Genomic DNA, 17936 nt, shown 5'->3' with positions numbered 1-17936 from the left:
ACTGGGGGACCCTTCCTGCAGCCCCATCACCCCGCACGGCTCGGAAGCTGGTGCTGCGGGAGCTGTTTCCAGGGGGGACTGACAGGCCGGGGCACGTGCTTGGTGGCGGCAGGAAGGAGTCTGCGGCACGGGGCGGGGAGTGCGGCGTGTGCCGGGGCTGCAGGGACCTGCGCCGCCCCGGTTGCCGCTGAGCGTCTGAAGCCCCCTCCAGGCAGAGGCTGCCGGGGGGGCGCAGAGGCTGCAGGGGCAGGGCAGGTGGGGGGCGCAGGGGCTGCGGGGTGAGTGGGGAGCAGGGGTCACACAGGCTGCAGGCCAAGTGGGGAGCAGGGAAGCACTTAGCAACCCCCAACCGAGATCAGAGCGGGAGGGAAGGGTAGAGTTGGGGCAGGGACTTTGGGGAAGGGGTTGGAATGGGGGTGGAGAAGGGGCAGAGTTGGGGCAGGGCCAGCACCCCTGTGGAGTGTTGTCTTTTTTCAGTGTTGAAATATGGTAATCCTAAAAAAGTTGGCAACTCTCCCTTCAGTACTGTGTGTTCCCCACCCAGGAGCACCAGCCCCCTCTGTAATGTGTCTCATGCCTAGACCTGCACTTGGGCTCGAGTCATCGGAGGCCTCAAACGGGTCCGTCTTTATTTTCAACAGGGGACAGAATACACATGACTCGGGGAGAGGGATACCTAGCCCGCCCAAGGTTCCAGCCGCGCAGCCGCAGCTCAGTTTTTAACACGCGAGGGAGGGGCGCGCGCCGCGGTGCACGCTTTATAGCGGGCACTAAGGCCCTGAAGGAAAGTGGATTTGCTGAGGTGACTAAGCCACTGCCTGATCAAAGTCCTCGGTGTCCCGCCCCCTTCCCCTTCCCGGCTGTCCAGGTCGTAATGCGAAAGCTGGGCGTCGGTCAGGAGGAACAGGCGCGGGAAGGAGATTCCGCGGAGAGGGAGTTCTACCTTTCGAGGCGCTACTCCGACAGCTATGGCGGAGAAGCCCTGCGTTTCCATAGCAACAAACTAAACGGGAAGTGCCGGTGTCACTGAGAGCTGGTAAACGGAGTCCTGTCCGCTGCCGGCATCACCTCGGCGGGGCTCCTGTGGGCGGGCCCCGCTTGCTCGGTCGCGGGAAGGGGGTGTCACTGCACGGGGAGCAGCTCGTACCCCCGGAGGGGACAGGAGGTGTTGGCGGGGCGGCGGATTGCGCCCCTCTTGCCCCGCCCCCTCAGCCTGTTCCTTCCAGCGGGGCCAGCTCGCTGCCGCCCGCCACGGGCCGAGCTTGGGGGGGGGGGGTATGAAGAAGCTTGTTGGCCCGTGCCCGGCCCTGCCCCTGGGGGCCGGGGTGATGCTGTCCGGGGCGTGGTGCAGCCTGTCCCGCGCTGGCTGCGGGTCTGCCCCGGGCCCGCTCCTGGTACTCTTCTGTACCTGCCCGCTGCACGGGAGGAGAAACCACCCGAACCCCTCGAGCTGGGGGGCCTGGACCCAGGGGTGCCTACGGGACATTGGAGCGGGAGGAACTTTCCACAGTGTGCGGCCGGCCGGCCCGTGGGTGTGGCGGATACTCTGCGGGGGGCAGGGAAAGGGTCTGCTGACGAGTCAAGCAGAAAGATCAAGGGTACCTTGATCCACGCCACGCCACACCAGCATATCACTTTAGGAAAGGCACATCTTCTTTCCAAACAGTCACTTGCCAGGGGAGGCTGTTAATCATCCTGTGATAAGGCTAAGGCATAGCGGTAATTAACATTCCACTTACTGATCTAATTATTTGTGTTGCTATTGGTAATCAGATCAAAGGAAGGCTAACATGAGAGATGGTTTGACTTTGCAAAAATGATGTATATTTGCAGCTAGTAAAAATGGGCTTTCCAAAGGAGTGCTTAGTAAGCTGTGAAAAAAATGTAAATGCATCCAGTTAGATATCAAGACATAAAATTCAGAATACAATGGGTGAAATGGGAGAGACCAGATTTTTTTTTTTTGCAATAAATATGGAGGTAATTGCAATATAATTCAGATGTGTCCAACACAAGCATTGTGGTGTCATGCAGGTAATAAAGGCAACTATTTTACTCTCAACACAAATTGGAAACAAATGGAAAAGCAAATATATGAATGGGAGGATAAAGCACTGGTGATGATGTAGGAGCACAGTTTGTCACTGGTTCTAATAATTTTACAAATCAAGGTTCTACTGTAGATTGCAATTCACTTTTTCATCATTTATTTCCAGTGCCAAACCAAAGTAGATACTAGAGCTCAATTCAGTGTACTCACAAGTGTATGTGAAATGGTTAGTGCCTGTTTCATGTTAAATATTAAAACCAAGCTTTTTAAACACACACAAAATTTTGGATGCAAAGCACCATGTCTGGTTCCTGACTCTGGCACTCCTTGTACCATACACCAAAGTTTTAGTTCTATAAAAATGATGAAGCCCAGCAACAATTTTGATTTAATTTTGCTTGCAGGTTATTTCATCATTGAAAATTCCTTGAATAAATGAATAGTAAAGCACTCACCATGTCTCTCAATCAAATGCCTGTTCCTGGGCCACCATCTGCGTCCAAACCAGAGGGCAGAAAAATGAAAGGTAGTTTATCTCTGGTACCTGTCAGCAGTAGAAGTGCAGGTAAATCTCAGCTGGAGACCGGATGATACTGTATTAACGGCATGTAGGGCGTTGTTTAATAGCGACGATGACTTTGCAGAAAATTGACCTCCTAGCAATCAATAGTAAGAGGTTGATAAACAGGAGAATGCAGTTTGGGAGTACCTTCTTGTTTTTATATATTCACTGTATTGAGGTGGGTCACATGGCTCTTACATTTTCATCTATGGTTTGAATAATTAGAACACTGAGCAGATACAAAATTTGTATCAGCATCCTATCCGCAAAAATGATCCACAGATATAAAGCAAATATCCACTGATTTGCAGGGCTCTAATATAATCCAACACCTCAGCACCACCAAAGGAATGGTGAATTTAGGATGCTCATCTGTGAGTGTGCTTAAATGTGTATGTACTGTACTACCATATGTAAAATAACTCTGCAGATAGCAGCAGTTTGACGCCTTTTGTGCTGATTCTGAAATTCTCACAAAAAACCTATTGCTACATACCGAACAAGTAGCAGTAGCACGGCCTGCAGAGGAGCCACAGCAGTGGGTTTACAATGGGCTCATGTTGGAGAGCTACTTCTGTGGTGGCTAATTCATAATGATGGGATAAGGTGATCCTTTAATAAAGATTTATTAAAAAAATACATGAGAATGGGGCCAGCTCACCATATCGTTTTGAAAACAATGTTTCCCTCCCCAGCAAAGTGTATCAACCTCTACTGGGGTTTTTTTTCCTGCTGTTTTCCAGAGCTCCCTCAGCTAAGAAACAAATCAAGTATGCTGGACTGTTCAGGGCCTCTTCCCACTTCCCTACAGTGCGATTTCATCCCAAAAGAGATCCTCCTAGCTCTGACTTCTGCGGCCAGTAGTGCCTATAGCCCTGAATACTTAAGACCCCCCAAGAAAAACAAAAGTGCAAAAGACTTCAAGGTACGTACATTATCCTAGGTAGTGCCTTTTCCTCTTCAGGATAAGACCTGCCCAGAGTGGTCCCATTTAGATCTATACTAGCACAGTATCCACTGTGCTATCAAAAAGTTAAAGGAATTCTGTAGTGCAGCATGTTTTTATTCCAGCAGCTAAAAGTTTAAGTGTAGTGCTTGGTTTTATTAGAACAGTGTCTCTTCTGTGTTTCTCTTGGCTAGAAATGACTTGTTTCAATGGATCCTTAAACTTATAAAATAAAAAATATGGATTTATGCTTATCTCAGAACTGGAAGGGACCCTGAAAGGTCATGGAGTCCAGCTCCCTGCCTTTACTAGTAGGACTAAGTACTGATTTTGCCCCAGATCCCTAAGTGCCCCCTCAAGGATTGAACTCACAACCCTGGGTTTAACAGGCCAATGCGCAAACTACTGAGCTATCCCTCCCCTCCATATATTACACCTATGTTCTAATTAAAACAACTTTATATAGATTTTAAGCTATTTGAAATTGAATTTGTCATTTAGTTACCATAAAGTGCCTAGCACACTTTCATGCCACTAAAATATTAGATAACTATATGGAAAGACAGAGCTATATGGAAAGTGATTATACTGCTGTTTTGATCTTTTCTACTTCTTGGAAACTTTATTACTATTATGATTTTATTATTTATAATTTGTATAGCACCATAACATGCATAAAGCTTCACAATTGGTTACTGTACCAGACAAAACCATCATTCCTACCTCACAGACTAAAGACATGAAAGGGTACACTACAATACTCTGTTGGTCAAACCTTCTGAATGAACTATAAATGGTGAGATTGGGAGGTGAGAGAGTAGGAGATTATAGTGTTTAAGGCAGGAGGAAACTAGTGCATGGACTGAAATCTTGGCAAGGGGGCTCCTGAAGAAGGGGCAAATTCTGGAGGTTCTATAGCTGACAGAAAGGAAAGTTTTAGTTATCTGAGGGAAGATGTGGGAGAGAACTGGAAGAGGACCATAGTATTGCCAGCTTTGAGAATAAGGAGGATGTATGTGATGTTAACAGTGACATAAAAAGGGGTGGAGAGACTTGGGAAGTTGTGACAGGATCCCTGGGGTATAACCTGAAACTGTGGGATCACTGTGCTCCCTTAACTCTTGAGCCTGCACTGTCTCTCCCAATACTTTGTCAGTGACAAACAGCAGAACTTCTCCAGGTGCTGTGATCACTCAGCCTTCAGCATATGGAGCCACACACCCAGCTTGATTGCATGAATGTTCCCTGAGCTATTCATGAATCATACAGAGAGAGGCACCAGCTAATCACCCCAGATTCCAGCCTTGCATTCCAGAAATATACTCTTACATTGCTCAAGACTCCCTTGTATAATGCAAGCTCATTAATTAATTCACCAGTCCGACAAAAGGATAGTGGACATGCAACAGCCCTTTTAATCTGAGCTGAAATTTCTCAAGTACTTCAACCAAAACCACACAGTTTAAGATAAAATATAAAACAGACTTATTAACTACAGGAAGATAGATTTTAAGGGATTATAAGTAGCAGGCATAGAGATCAAATTTGGTTACATAGAAATAAAAATAAATTCAGTCTAAATTCTACAGACTAAGCAAAATTTGAATTAAGTAGTCTCTCACCCTAATAAATGTTACAGGCAGCTCAGTTCTCAATACACAGGCTGGATTCCATTCCCAGCCTGGGACCAATCTCCCCAATTCAAAGTCTGTGTCTTTCGGATGATCTTCCAGGTGTTGAGATGGGAGAGAAAAGAGGCCAAGTGATGAGGTCACTGCCCCTCTTTTATACTTTCTTCCAACTGCTAGAAAGATAATTGCTGTGATGTGGGTTAGGCTGCCCTCATTGCCTAGGTGTCCTCTGTGTGGAGTTTCTGGGATAGTGGATTATTCTTGATGGGCCATCAACACCTGTCTGGCCAATTACACTGGTCTACAATTTTTGAGAAGTCATCTGCTTCAGAGATAAAATGTGCTATTTATTATGTATTTTGATGTGCTGAATTCAAATATGACAATTAAAACAACTGGCTACTGTTTCTAAGATATTTAAGTTTTTACATTTTATGTCTATGTATATTGTGTAGATAGTAGGGTTTTAATCATAAATTGTAAACCTAGGTCGTTTCATGTGTTTATTGTTGCTTTACATGATAATATTTCACCTGTCCTGTTTATGTAACACTTTAAAAATCAGCAAAAGGATTATATAAATAAAATTTATTATGAAACAAAAGGCAAAAAACTATTCTGTACATAGTTTAGTCCTATTCAGTGTCTACTCGGCGCTTCTTGGCTTGTCTCTTGTATTCATTAAATGGAGCATCTCTTGCCACTGTCCAGCAATAGTCTGCAAGCATTGATGGGCTCCATTTGCCCTGATAGCGTTTCTCCATTGCTGCAATGTCCGGGTGAAATAGCTCGCCGTGCTCGTCGCTCACTGCTCTGCAGTTCGGTGGAAAAATCTCTAGAGGAGCGTGCAAAAAATGTATCTTTAGTGACATGTTGCAACCAAGGCTTTTGTATGCCTTGAGGAGGTTTTCCACCAACAACCTGTAGTTGACTGCCTTGTTGTTTCCGAGAAAATGTATTGCCACTAAGTGGAAGGCTTTCCATACCATCTTTTCCTTGCCACGCAGTGGATGGTCAAATGCATCATCTCGAAGTTCACAAATCTGAGGACCAACAAAGACACCTTCCTTTATCTTAGCTTCACTTAACGTTGGAAATTTTCCACGGAGGTACTTGAAAGCTGCTTGTGTTTTGTCAATGGCCTTGACAATTTCTTCATCAGACCCAGCTTGATGTGGAAGGGTGGTAACAAAATCTTCCTTGATTCAACAAGTGGTGGATGCTGAACACTTTTCCTCCCAGGCTCCAAGGACTGTCGGAGTGACCAATCTTTCTTGATGTAGTGGGAATCTCTTGCACAACTATCCCATTCGCAGAGAAAACAGCAGTACTTTGTGTATCCAGTCTGCAGACCAAGCAAGAGAGCAACAACCTTCAAATCGCCACAAAGCTGCCACTGATGTTGGTCATAGTTTATGCACCCCAAAAGTTGTTTCATGTTGTCATAGGTTTCCTTCATATGGACTGCATGACCAACTGGAATTGATGGCAAAACATTGCCATTATGCAGTAAAACAGCTTTAAGACTCGTCTTCAATGAATCAATGAACAGTCTCCACTCATCTGGATCGTGAACGATGTTGAGGGCTGCCATCACACCATCGATGTTGTTGCAGGCTACAAGATCACCTTCCATGAAGAAGAATGAGACAAAATCCTTTTGACGGTCATGGAACATGGAAACCCTAACATCACCTGCCAGGAGATTCCACTGCTGTAGTCTGAAGTCCAACAGCTCTGCCTTACTCTTAGGTAGTTCCAAATCCCTGACAAGGTCATTCAGTTCACCTTGTGTTATGAGGTGTGGTTCAGAGGAGGAGGATGGGAGAAAATGTGGGTCCTGTGACATTGATGGTTCAGGACCAGAAGTTTCATCCTCTTCCTCATCTGACTCAAGTGAGAATGATTCTGGTGCATCAGGAACCGGCAGTCCTTCTCCGTGGGGTACTGGGCGTATAGCTGATGGAATGTTTGGATAATGCACAGTCCACTTTTTCTTCTTTGACACACCTTTCCCAACTGGAGGCACCATGCAGAAGTAACAATTGCTGGTATGATCTGTTGGCTCTCTCCAAATCATTGGTATTGCAAAAGGCATAGATTTCCTTTTCCTGTTCAACCACTGGCGAAGATTTGTTGCACAAGTGTTGCAGCATATGTGTGGGGCCCACCTCTTGTCCTGATCTCCAATTTTGCAGCCAAAATAAAGGTGATAGGCTTTCTTAACCAGAGTGGTTATACTGCGGTTTTGTGATGCAAAAGTCACTTCACCACAAACATAGCAGAAGTTATCTGCACTGTTCACACAAGTACGAGGCATCTCTGCTCACTTTGGCTAAACAGAAATGTGTCCCTTTGCAAAATCAAACACTGACAAATAAGAGAGCACGACACTGTATGATTTCTAGAGCTGATATAGGGCAATTTGTTCAGCAGAGTGATGTAAGCTTCGTTAGGACAGCATCATCCATGACTTCTAGGAATAATATGATGCAATTTATGTCATGTATGATGCAATACCAGCTTCAGATTGCGTCATTCATTGTTTTGCCTAAAAAGCAAGTCCTGTCCAAACCCAGTCATAGATTTATTCATAGATCCAGTCAAAGATGTATTTTAGTCATTTCTGGTTTAAATTGAGATCCCTTCCCTTTATAACTCACTTATCCGCCGCCATTCCCAAGTCAAGGGTCGTATATACTGACCCAATAGCATATCTTGAAAACTAGAGCCAATCAACAATTTTAAGCATCATTTTTGTTCTCAGTGACCCAGAATTAGTAAAGTTTGACTACATTTATTTCAGAAGCATTTTGGCTGTAGAGCAGTGTTATAGTTGCTCCTCTATCCCTACTGTGGTAAGGTATCTTCTTTGTCTCACCAGCCTCAGAACTTCTCCCTTTAGCAAGACGGGCCTGTGGTAAGTCAACCCCTGTCTGCCGCACTGGGGCAGTCTTAGTCTTCCTCCTTCGGTGTTCCTTCGGCCATATTTTCTTGGTAGGATCACCCCTTAGATCTATAACAAAGAGAAGGTACTATTTCACCAGACATCAATACAAGGGAGATACCTTCCCCTGCCTCCTCATTGGTGTGGGGTATCATCCTGTGGTTTGCCCTGGGGAGTTAGTCCTTCCCCTACTAGGTGCTCAGGCTTGTCTGTTTCCCCTATGGGAAGAAGCACAGCCTCTCCTTCTAGAGATGCTTATTTTCCCCGCTGCCTTACTTTCCCCTATGGGAAGGAGGAAATGGGACATGGGAGGGGCTTTAAAAGGTCTCAGGAAGCCCTTAATTGGATGCAGGTATTCCTAATTGACCTGTGGTAACCCCTTCTCAGCTAATCCTAATTGACCTGTGGTAACCCCTTCTCAGCTGATAGAGAAGAGGATCTTTAACATTCTAGAGCTTACACCCACCCACTTCCCTGGAATTTCAATAGGACACCACTGTCCTGTGGGTGTGGAGCTACTGCTGCTGGGTCCACAGTACCCTCAGTCTTGGTCTGGGCCAGCCCCCCCCTTGCTGCCTCGCTAGCTAGTGGTCATCCTGGTTGCTGCTGCCACTCCTTGTGGGGCCCTGCTGGCCTGCTTTCCCATCTGTGGGGTCTGTCCTGCTTGCCACCTGTGGGGTCTGTCCTGCTTGCCTGGCTGCCTGATCCCTGCCCTTGGACTGGCCCTCCCTTCCTCTGCTCCTTTGGCTGGTGGACCTTCCCACCCTCTGCTTTGCCTAGCAGCCTCCCTGCAGCAGTTTGCCCTTTTCCCTTTCTGCCTGCATTTGCCCCCAGCAGTTTTTCTGTTTGTTTGCCTGCCCCACCCTAGTCCCTAGGAGTCTGTTGGTTTGTAAACCCAGCCCTAGCCCCTGCAGTTAATCCCTGTGGTTTTCTGGCCCTGCCCCCAGTCTGCCTCTAGCCCATTCCATTTTCCCCTTGCCTTCCACTGCCCCCCTTGTCCAGCCCCTTCATTCTGTGCACCCTTGTCCCCTCCCCACATGCTTATGCCCCTTCCCCCTTTATGTTGAGTCCCATTGTACAATGCACCACCCTCTGATATTGTAGTCCTTCCCCTTTCCAGTGCAGCCGAAGGAGCCAGTATTCCCATCTCATGGCAGTGATTGTGCTCCCCCTCTCCTGCCTTGATTGGCACCCCCATGCCCCCACTTTTTGGCACCCTTTTCCCCTGCCTGCAGCGTCGTGGGGAGGTGTGGTTTGGCCTCTCCCCTCCCCCCTTCAGTGCTCATCCCCATCCCCACCGAGTACGGTGGGGGGAAGAGTGGGTGGGGCCTCCTGGATTGACCCTGCTTCCCCTCCTTCGCCTGCCCCCCCATCTGTCCCTGTGGCAACCCTCTCGACCGCCATTGCCAGACCGCCTGTCATCGCCCCTGCTGGGGCACCGGCAGCGGCGGGCACAGGTACGGACCCCGTTGCTGCCAGGCCTTCTGTCTCATCCAATTCTGGGGGAGCCCCCCCCCAGCTGGTAGAAAGGGCCAGGGGGAAAAAAGGATAAAAGCCGTGCCCAGAAGGCCAACCCCCCTGTGGTAGGGGCTGTCCCCTCTGCCGCGGCCCCACCATCGGCTGCGGCCAACCTGCCCCTTCCCTTGCCATCCTCTCCACCAGCTCTGGGAGCATCCCTCTCTTGACCCCCAGAGTGTACGTCCAGGTGGCCGCAGCTGCTCCACCTGCTACCTCATCATCTAACCCGGCCACTGCCTCCGTTTCCATCCCTGGCAGCCGGGGCCCCTTTCCCACCCTAACCAGAAAGCAAAGCGTCCGCTGCCTCCTGGTGCCCGCATCGCCCCATGTAGAGACCTACATGTGGGTGTTGGCGAGGGTGGTGGGTCCAAGGCCATGGTGGCAGCCTCTAAGATGTACGGGAAGGTAGTCGTCTTCCTGGCATCGAAGGCCACTACCCAGGAGGCAGTAGAGAGGGGCCTGGCATTGGGGGGCATGTACGTCCGCCTCGAGGCCTTGGGGGGCCTGAGAATATGGGTGGTTTTCACTTCCATCCCACTCTTCCTTCCCAATGCTGCCCTTTTGCCTTTCCTTTCCACCCTGGGAAAGCCCCTGTCGGTGATTAGCCCTCTCCCGCTAGGCTGTAATGACCCCACCCTCTGTCACGTCCTCTCGTTCCGCCGGCAGGTGTAGATTCAACTGCCGGTGGTGGTGCATGATCGGGAAGCGCTTGAGGGGTCCTTTTTGGTGCCCCACCAAGGGGCCCGTTACCAAGTGTACTGCTCTTCGGGGCAGGCCCAGTGTTACCTCTGCCGGGCGATGGGGCACGTCCTGAGGGATGCGTGGGACCCCTGAGCCGGACCTGTCATCACTGGTGACCCTGGTTGTCTGGCCCCCATGGTCGCCCTTCCTCCTCCCCAGCCTGTCATTCCCTCCACTCGGCCCTCAGGGTAGCCCCCCTGGGCGTGCCCAGACGAATGGGCGGGCCTCGCTTCTGTCGTGTGCGGTTCAGCAGGGCCTGTGGAGGAGAGGGCAGCAGGGCTACTACTGGGCGTGGGAGAGGGCTTGCCCCAGAGGAAGCTTTCTCTTTCCCGTGTCCCCCCATCCCATTGCCTCCCTGACCCTCTATACCATTGCCCCTTGGCCCTGCCCCTGTTGGCCAGCCCTCCGTCGACACCTTAGAGGGCTAGGTTCTCGTCCAGGGAAAGCGGGGCAAGTGAAAGGCACGAGTTCAGCACTTCCCCCTTGATGCAGAGGAGGAGGAGGCTCCCCGTAAGACCAGGAGGGTGGCCTCTGATGCCAAGCCTTCCGTCACACTCTCTGATAGTGTCCAATACCTAAAGCCGCCTGGGGAAGTCATGGCAGCATCGAGAAGCAGTACCGCCCCCCTTCTGGAGTCCCCTTGTAATCTGCGCCCCCCGTCAGTACCGAGGCGAGTGTTGCCTCGGTTGCTGGCGGGGAGGATCCAAGGGTAGCAGGTGGGGACTTCCATTCCATCTTCGAGGAGATCAAGGCCCTGGGTCTGACCCCGGTCACCCTGGGGGAGGACAGCCCCCAGCCAGCAGGCCTTGATCTGGGCGGCAGTTCAATTACACTAATAAATCTCCAGGCATGGATGGGCTGACCGTGGAGTTCTACCGTGTGTTCTCGGATGTCCTTGTCCCGGTCCTCGTCACCGTCTGGGCCGAGTCCTTGGAGAGCGGGGTCCTCCCCCTGTTGTGCAAGTGAGCTGTGCTCGCCTTGCTACCAAAGAAGGGGGACCCCTGCGACCTTCGGAATTGGCATCCTGTCTTGCTCCACAGCACAGACTGCAAAGTCGTAGTGAAAGCCATCTCGCTGCGGCTGGAGTCCATGCTGCGGGGCGTGGTCCATCCTGACCAGACCTACACCATCCCGGGCCGCTCCATCTTTGAAAACCTGTATTTGGTCCGGGACCTCTTGGAGCTCAGGTGTAGGGAGGGTCTGTCATTCGCCCTCCTGTCCCTGGACCAGGAGAAAGCATTCGACAGGATGGACCCCGTGTATCTCCTGGGCACTCTGTGAGCGTTTGGCTGCGGATCCCAATTTGTGGGTTTTCTCCAGGTGCTGTATGCCTCTGTGGAGTGTTGGTCAGGCTCAACTGGACCCTGACCGAACCAGTCAGCTTTGGGCGAGGGGTACATCAGGGGTGTCTGCTGTTGGCCCAGCTGTATTCTCTGGTGATCGAGCCCTTCCTCTGTCTCCTCCACCGGAGGTTGACAGAGTTGATGCTCCAAGAGCCGCAGTTGTGGCCGGTCCCATTGGTGTACACTGATGACGTGCTTCTCGTGGTCCAGGACCCAGGCACCCTGGTGCGGGTGGAGGCCTGCCAGGTGATCTACTCAGCGGCCTCCTTTGCCTGGGTCAACTGGGTCAAGAGCTCTGGCCTGATGGTCAGGGATGGGTGGCAGACGAGCTCCCTCCCACCCGCGCTTCAAACCATTCAGTGGAGCGCGGGTCCACTGCTCTATTTCAGCATTTATCTTTCTGCCACACATCCTTCTCTGCTGGAGAAATGGCAGGTTTTGAAGGGTAGGATGGGTGAGCGGCTGCGGAGATGGACAGGACTGCTCCAGTGCCTCTCCCTGCGAGGGAGAGCAGTGGTGCTTAACCAGCTTGTCCTATCCATGCTCCGGCACCGGCTCAATACCCCGATCCTGGTCTCGGGTTTCCTGGCCCACCTCCAGAAGATAGTTCTGGAGTTCTTTTGGCCAGGACTGCACTGGGTCTCTGCAGGGGTCTTGAGTCTTCCCCTGGAGGAGGGAGGAAAGGCCTGATCTACCTTTGCACTCAGGTCCATGTCTTCTGCCTTCAGGCCCTGCAGAGACTTCTTTATGGTGCACGTAGTCCGGAGTGGAGCACTCTGGCGCACGCCTTCCTGCGCCACTTCCAAGGGCTCCGATATGACTGGCAGCTCTTTTCTCTCCATTCGAGATATCTTCTGCAACACCTCTCCGGGTTGCCGTTCTTCTACCAGGACCTCCTCCGGACCTGGAAGCTGGTCTTGGCAACCAGGTCCGTGGCGGCCGCTGAGAGGGTAGATCTCCTCGTGAAGCCCCAGCTACACAATCCCCAACTCACCGGGGCATCTTCTGAGCAGCACCCTCTTTTTTCAGCCGGGCAGCTCTGCGCTTGCAGAAAGGGGGGGAGGCAGTGGCATGTGACTCCATGTACCCCCATGCCTTGCCTCTGTTTGGGGGCAGTGCCCCCCAAACTAAATCCATAGGTGTTCTCAGCACCAGCAGTGCTGCAGGCTCAGCCCATAGGTGTTCTTTGCTTCTCGGTCACTTTTGAAAGGGAAGGGAAGGAAAGAAAACTGCAGGGGATCTGTTTTCATTCCCCCAGGAGTACCCCATGCAGAACCTGCACTGCCCAGTGCCCCACTGCCCCCAGACCACCCAGAGACTCACTCCCCCACGCCCTTCCTGCCTCCCAGCCACACTCACTGGTCTGCTGGAAGTGACTACGTCCATGCATGGGCTGAGCCTGCAGCACTGCTGGTGCCAGTCAGGGATCCCTCTGACCCTCAGAAGCAGCACAACCAGCCAGGACAGAGTGGGAGCCTGGCCTGCCCCAGCCAGACTCCTTCAGGACCCACATGCCTGGAGGGGCCCAGCAGGGCCGTCCGTAGAAATTATGGTGCCCTATGCAGGCCCCCCCCCCATAGGGTGGTCGGCTGGCCCCAGGCCAGGTGATTGCAGGGCGGGCCCGACCCTGCACTCATGGGGCAGCGGGAAGTGGAGTGACCTGGCCCCAGTCCACTCTGCTCTGCTCTCCTGGCTCCCAGCCTTGGGACTGTGGGGCAGGGGGGAACCGCCCCCCAGCACTCACCGGCGGGATGTAGCTCAGGGGAAGGGGTGGAGTGGGGGCGGGGCTGGGGCAAAATGGGTGGGAAGAGGCGGGGCGGAGGAGGGGCGGGGGCAGCTTTCCTGGCCGGCTCAGCTGGCTGGGGGATTGGGCTGGAGCAGCAAGTCCGGATAATGGGGCCCCTTTTTAGTGTGGGCCCGGCGCCATGGTAAACCCAGTACTGCCTTCATGGAGCCGTGAGCACGGGTGTGTATTTGGTTCTCCCCCCACCTCTTTATATATGCACACCTCATCCATGTCCCCAAAAAATCACGGGACCTCCTTGTCAACTTCCTCCTAGCGATGGCCAAGGTGGCTGTCTATAACACCAGGGAGAGGATGTTGGCTGAGGGGGTTCTCTGCGACTGTGGGGCCTAATTCCGATCCTCCTTCCATTCACGCATCTGGGCAGAGTTCCTCTGGGCCACGTCCACCTGGCTCCCTTGACACCTTTGAGGAACAGTGGGTGCTGTCCAGGGTTCTCTGCTTGGTGTCCCCTTCAGGTTCCCTGTTTTTGACCCTTTGACCTTCACACCGTCCTTGTTATTTTTTTCATTGTCCCCTGTAATTACTTGAGTTTCTGGACTCTGGATTCTCCCCGTAGGCTGGGGGAGGGTCCTTTAGCTGTGGGTGAGCATCCACTTCCCTGGAACCCAATAGGAACACCCTCTTGCAGCTGGCCGGCCTGACTTTGTCACTACTGAAAGGTCAGCTGTGGATGTTTCCCAACCTCACAACATATCTCAGTAACAGATATAGCAATACTTCATAACTTCACATTCAATTATAGTACATACAATTCAATAGGATATTAAAGTTCAACAGATCAAGACTTTTAAAATGATACTTCAGAAGGCATGCATTGTACAAAACATATCATAATCACATGATAATGGTGAATATGGGGGTTCCAGCATGCTACTTTGTGGTACTGAGTGTCACAGAGGTCCAGTTTGAGACATGTTGAGATGGCAGCTGGATGTTCAGGGAGAGATATTGGAGAAACACTGAAGATGGATAGGGAGATGTGGAAGTCATCAGTATAGAGTTGATAGCAAACTCTGGAGAATGACTGAGAGGGTATGGTAGAAAGGGATTGAGAACAGGGTCCTGTAGAATAGTGGCAGAGAGAGGGAAGAAGATGGGAAAGAGAGAGAGCAAATGGATGCCAAGTGATATGTGGCAGCAATGAACAGGGTGAAAAGACAAGATGGGGTCCCAGGCAAGAGTCTGTCATAAATGGGAAGAAGGGGACATAACTCCAAAATGTTCAGAACCACAGAACTATATAAACGAAGCCCTTATGTGGACTCATGGAAACCTGTCAAACAGGTTATGCTATATAATTAGGGCCCTTTGTTTCTGGTTTTTATTTTGTTTAAAATTCCTAGGAAAGTTAGTGTTTAGTACACGTATTTAAAAAAGGGGTGAAAATCAGTGGCAAAAATTAACTTCACAGTTTTCTGGGTAATTGTCGGGATTAATAATGGGGAATGAGAGAACACAACCTCCCCCCCCCCCCGCCCAGAAAGTAGAGAAGAAGGCCAGTGGGTTAGCAGGAGAAATGGACAGGGACTATCACCGGGCTCCCTGTCCATCTTGCTCCCTCACTGCACAGGGGAAGCAGATGTGGCTGCACTCAACAGCTGGGGCCAGCAGGGGGCTCTGTCCAACTGGGGGGCCAAATTGCAGCCTTTCACTCCCTGTGGGCCTGTTGCTTCAGTGCTCAGGTGGTCTCAGCTGCTGGGACCAGACTTCCTGCCTGTCTTGCTGCCCCACTGTGCAACTGTAGCAGTCACCAACCAGAGGTTACTCTCTTCTGTGCAGGCACCCTGTGCCTGAATACTGAATTTTTCAGAGAAATTCAGTAAAAAGCAAAAATGAAGGGCCCTATGTGTGATATGTGTAAAATTGTTAGTAACCATTTTGCTGTTTGCCTTTTATTATGTTAATATTCCTAGTAATATCTCCCTGTTTCTCTTTCTCTGAATGTCAATAGTATTGTTCTCTTCAGCCATCTAGCATAGGCGACTCAGTTCTTTAGGTAACCCCTGGAATGACCTTTGACCTTAGGTTTTCACTGAGAAGTGATATTTGTGCTTGCTCTTCAGGGGAGCATGCGTGTCCCAGATGGGCTCTGGCAACATCCCATTCGCAGGAACAAGTTCAAATACCTCATAGACCATCCCATCTGTCTGACGGGAGCTGGAAGGTAAGTGAACAGGGGGTAAGGGAGATGGTGAAAGTGGAGAAAGATGAGGGCTTGGAACATCCCTACTCTTCATGTCTAATGGCTGTGATAAACACTCAAGTGTTGGCTGGGAAATAAACAAGTGGAAGTGCTGCCCAACAATCTGGAGAGATTTTTCAGGGCAAGGTGTTTTCCTTTGAGATCAGTAATTCTTTTTGGAATTACTCTTTTCCACAGGAGTCAAGTCTCACACATTTATATAATCCAGGATTGCTGTGAGGAAGCCCTGCCTATATTTAATAGATTTGGAAGAGGATGCAGCTCTCCTATAGCCTTATGGCAGCTCCTTGTAATTTAACATTGCATTAGTGATGCCAGAGAAGTGGTAATGTTCCAATCATATGCTGTCCTTACCAGAAATTAGACACACACATATTTTGGCACATCAGTGGCAACAAGTCTGAAAAGCAACCCCCTGACCAGTGTTACTGCAGACAGTAGTTCCTAGCAGATTCAACTTCAATGAAATGATTAAGATGGCTAAAAATATCAGTGTCACCCTTCATTGGCCAAGTGTGATAAGATTCCAGGTATAGCCTTCATCAGGATGCACAGAATAATCCTCCCTTAGACTGTAATTAGCATTAGGAGAGAAGTGGAGTGCATTGCATTAGTGATGCCAGAGAAGTGGTAATGTTCCAATCATATGCTGTCCTTACCAGAAATTAGACACACACATATTTTGGCACATCAGTGGCAACAAGTCTGAAAAGCAACCCCCTGACCAGTGTTACTGCAGACAGTAGTTCCTAGCAGATTCAACTTCAATGAAATGATTAAGATGGCTAAAAATATCAGTGTCACCCTTCATTGGCCAAGTGTGATAAGATTCCAGGTATAGCCTTCATCAGGATGCACAGAATAATCCTCCCTTAGACTGTAATTAGCATTAGGAGAGAAGTGGAGTGCCTGGTGATGAGCTCAAGGAATAAGCACTTTCCTCTATTTCCTCAGGGATGTCTCGTTTCTATATGACATAGCTGGAAAAGAAGATGAAAGAAAGATGTCTCCAGCAAGCCCTTTAGCTGAACCACATCGTTATGGTTCATCCATGACTAGTGCTGTGAGTGCTAAAGTTTGATAAATCTTTCTCATTTCATTTGAGCCCTTGAACATAGAGATCAAAAGGTTTCTTCACCAGTCTGAAACCCTGCTAATTCTTCTTTACCTTTCCCAGTATTTATGTATGTTTAAGAGCAAGATATTCATAATAATAGTCACTGTGGGAATGGTGGAAAGTGTAATTCAGTTACTCCCTTTCAGCCTGTCTCAGCTGGAGTGCTTGCAGAGAATGGTGCAAGAGCTCTGGTTTTGTGGGATTTCAGTTCAAACTCTATCAGGTCTAGCTTTTTCCAGCCATAATTATTTTAAGCAATAATATAGCCACACTAACTGTAATGGGGGGCCAAGCTGTTCTTGCAGGCATAACTGAACAGAATGCTGTGCTTCCATTTTGAACCCTTCCATTTTGATGTGGCTATAAAGATTTTAAATTTGAACCAGCTTTAGGTGTAGATTTAGGGGCAGATTTTCAATTGCACTCTGCATTGCTCTAACTCTGTGAGAGTTTGGCTAATGTTGATCTGTGTTGGATTTAGGCCTGGTTTCCCACCCAGCACAGTCTTTTAATCTGTTACCCTTTGATCTAATAACTCACTGCTTTTTTTTTTGTGGCTATACAATTTCTTCAGCAGCAGAAAACCTCCCATCTCACAGTCGGAATTCAGACACACGTTTATTTTATGTCATTAATTTACATTTATTTTAGATTTGTGAAGTGCACCAATCATCCAGGTTCTCAATACATATATGGAGAAATGGGAAAGCAGTACAAAAAGCTTCTGCATAAGGCTTGCTCTGTAAGCAACCACAACAAATATCCCTTCTGGGGGATAGTGGGGGTTTGTGTGCAGTTTGAAAGAGAAACTAGTTGAGGACCTGGAGGGTAGTGGCAATTGCGATAAATTACAACATGGTTTTACGAAGGGCAGATCGTGCCAAACGAATCTGATCTCCTTCTTTGAGAAAGTAACGGATTTATTAGATAAGGGAAATGCGGTGGACCTAATATACCTGGATTTCAGTAAAGCGTTTGATACTGTACCCCATGAGGAATTATTGGTTAAACTGAAAAACATGGGGATCGATATGAAAATCCAGAAGTGGATAAGGAATTGGTTACTGGGGA

The 17936-nt window shown here is 49.6% G+C and overlaps 1 protein-coding gene across 1 annotated transcript in view; it reads left to right on the top strand.

Moving 5' to 3' along the window:
* The first annotated feature begins 463 nt into the window (after positions 1–463).
* AXDND1 (axonemal dynein light chain domain containing 1) overlaps positions 464–17936 on the top strand; it is an 81297-nt gene continuing 63824 nt past the window's right edge. Inside the window, exons 1-4 of the mRNA XM_065555655.1 lie at positions 464–2615; positions 3356–3537; positions 15609–15709; positions 16703–16811. Coding sequence (XP_065411727.1) covers positions 2486–2615; positions 3356–3537; positions 15609–15709; positions 16703–16811 — 522 coding nt within the window. The 5' untranslated portion in view covers positions 464–2485. The remainder of the gene's footprint in view (positions 2616–3355; positions 3538–15608; positions 15710–16702; positions 16812–17936) is intronic.

Source organism: Chrysemys picta, chromosome 8, assembly GCF_011386835.1.
Source record: "Chrysemys picta bellii isolate R12L10 chromosome 8, ASM1138683v2, whole genome shotgun sequence".
Lineage (NCBI taxonomy): Eukaryota > Metazoa > Chordata > Testudines > Emydidae > Chrysemys > Chrysemys picta.
This window is presented reverse-complemented; position numbering and strand designations above follow the sequence as displayed.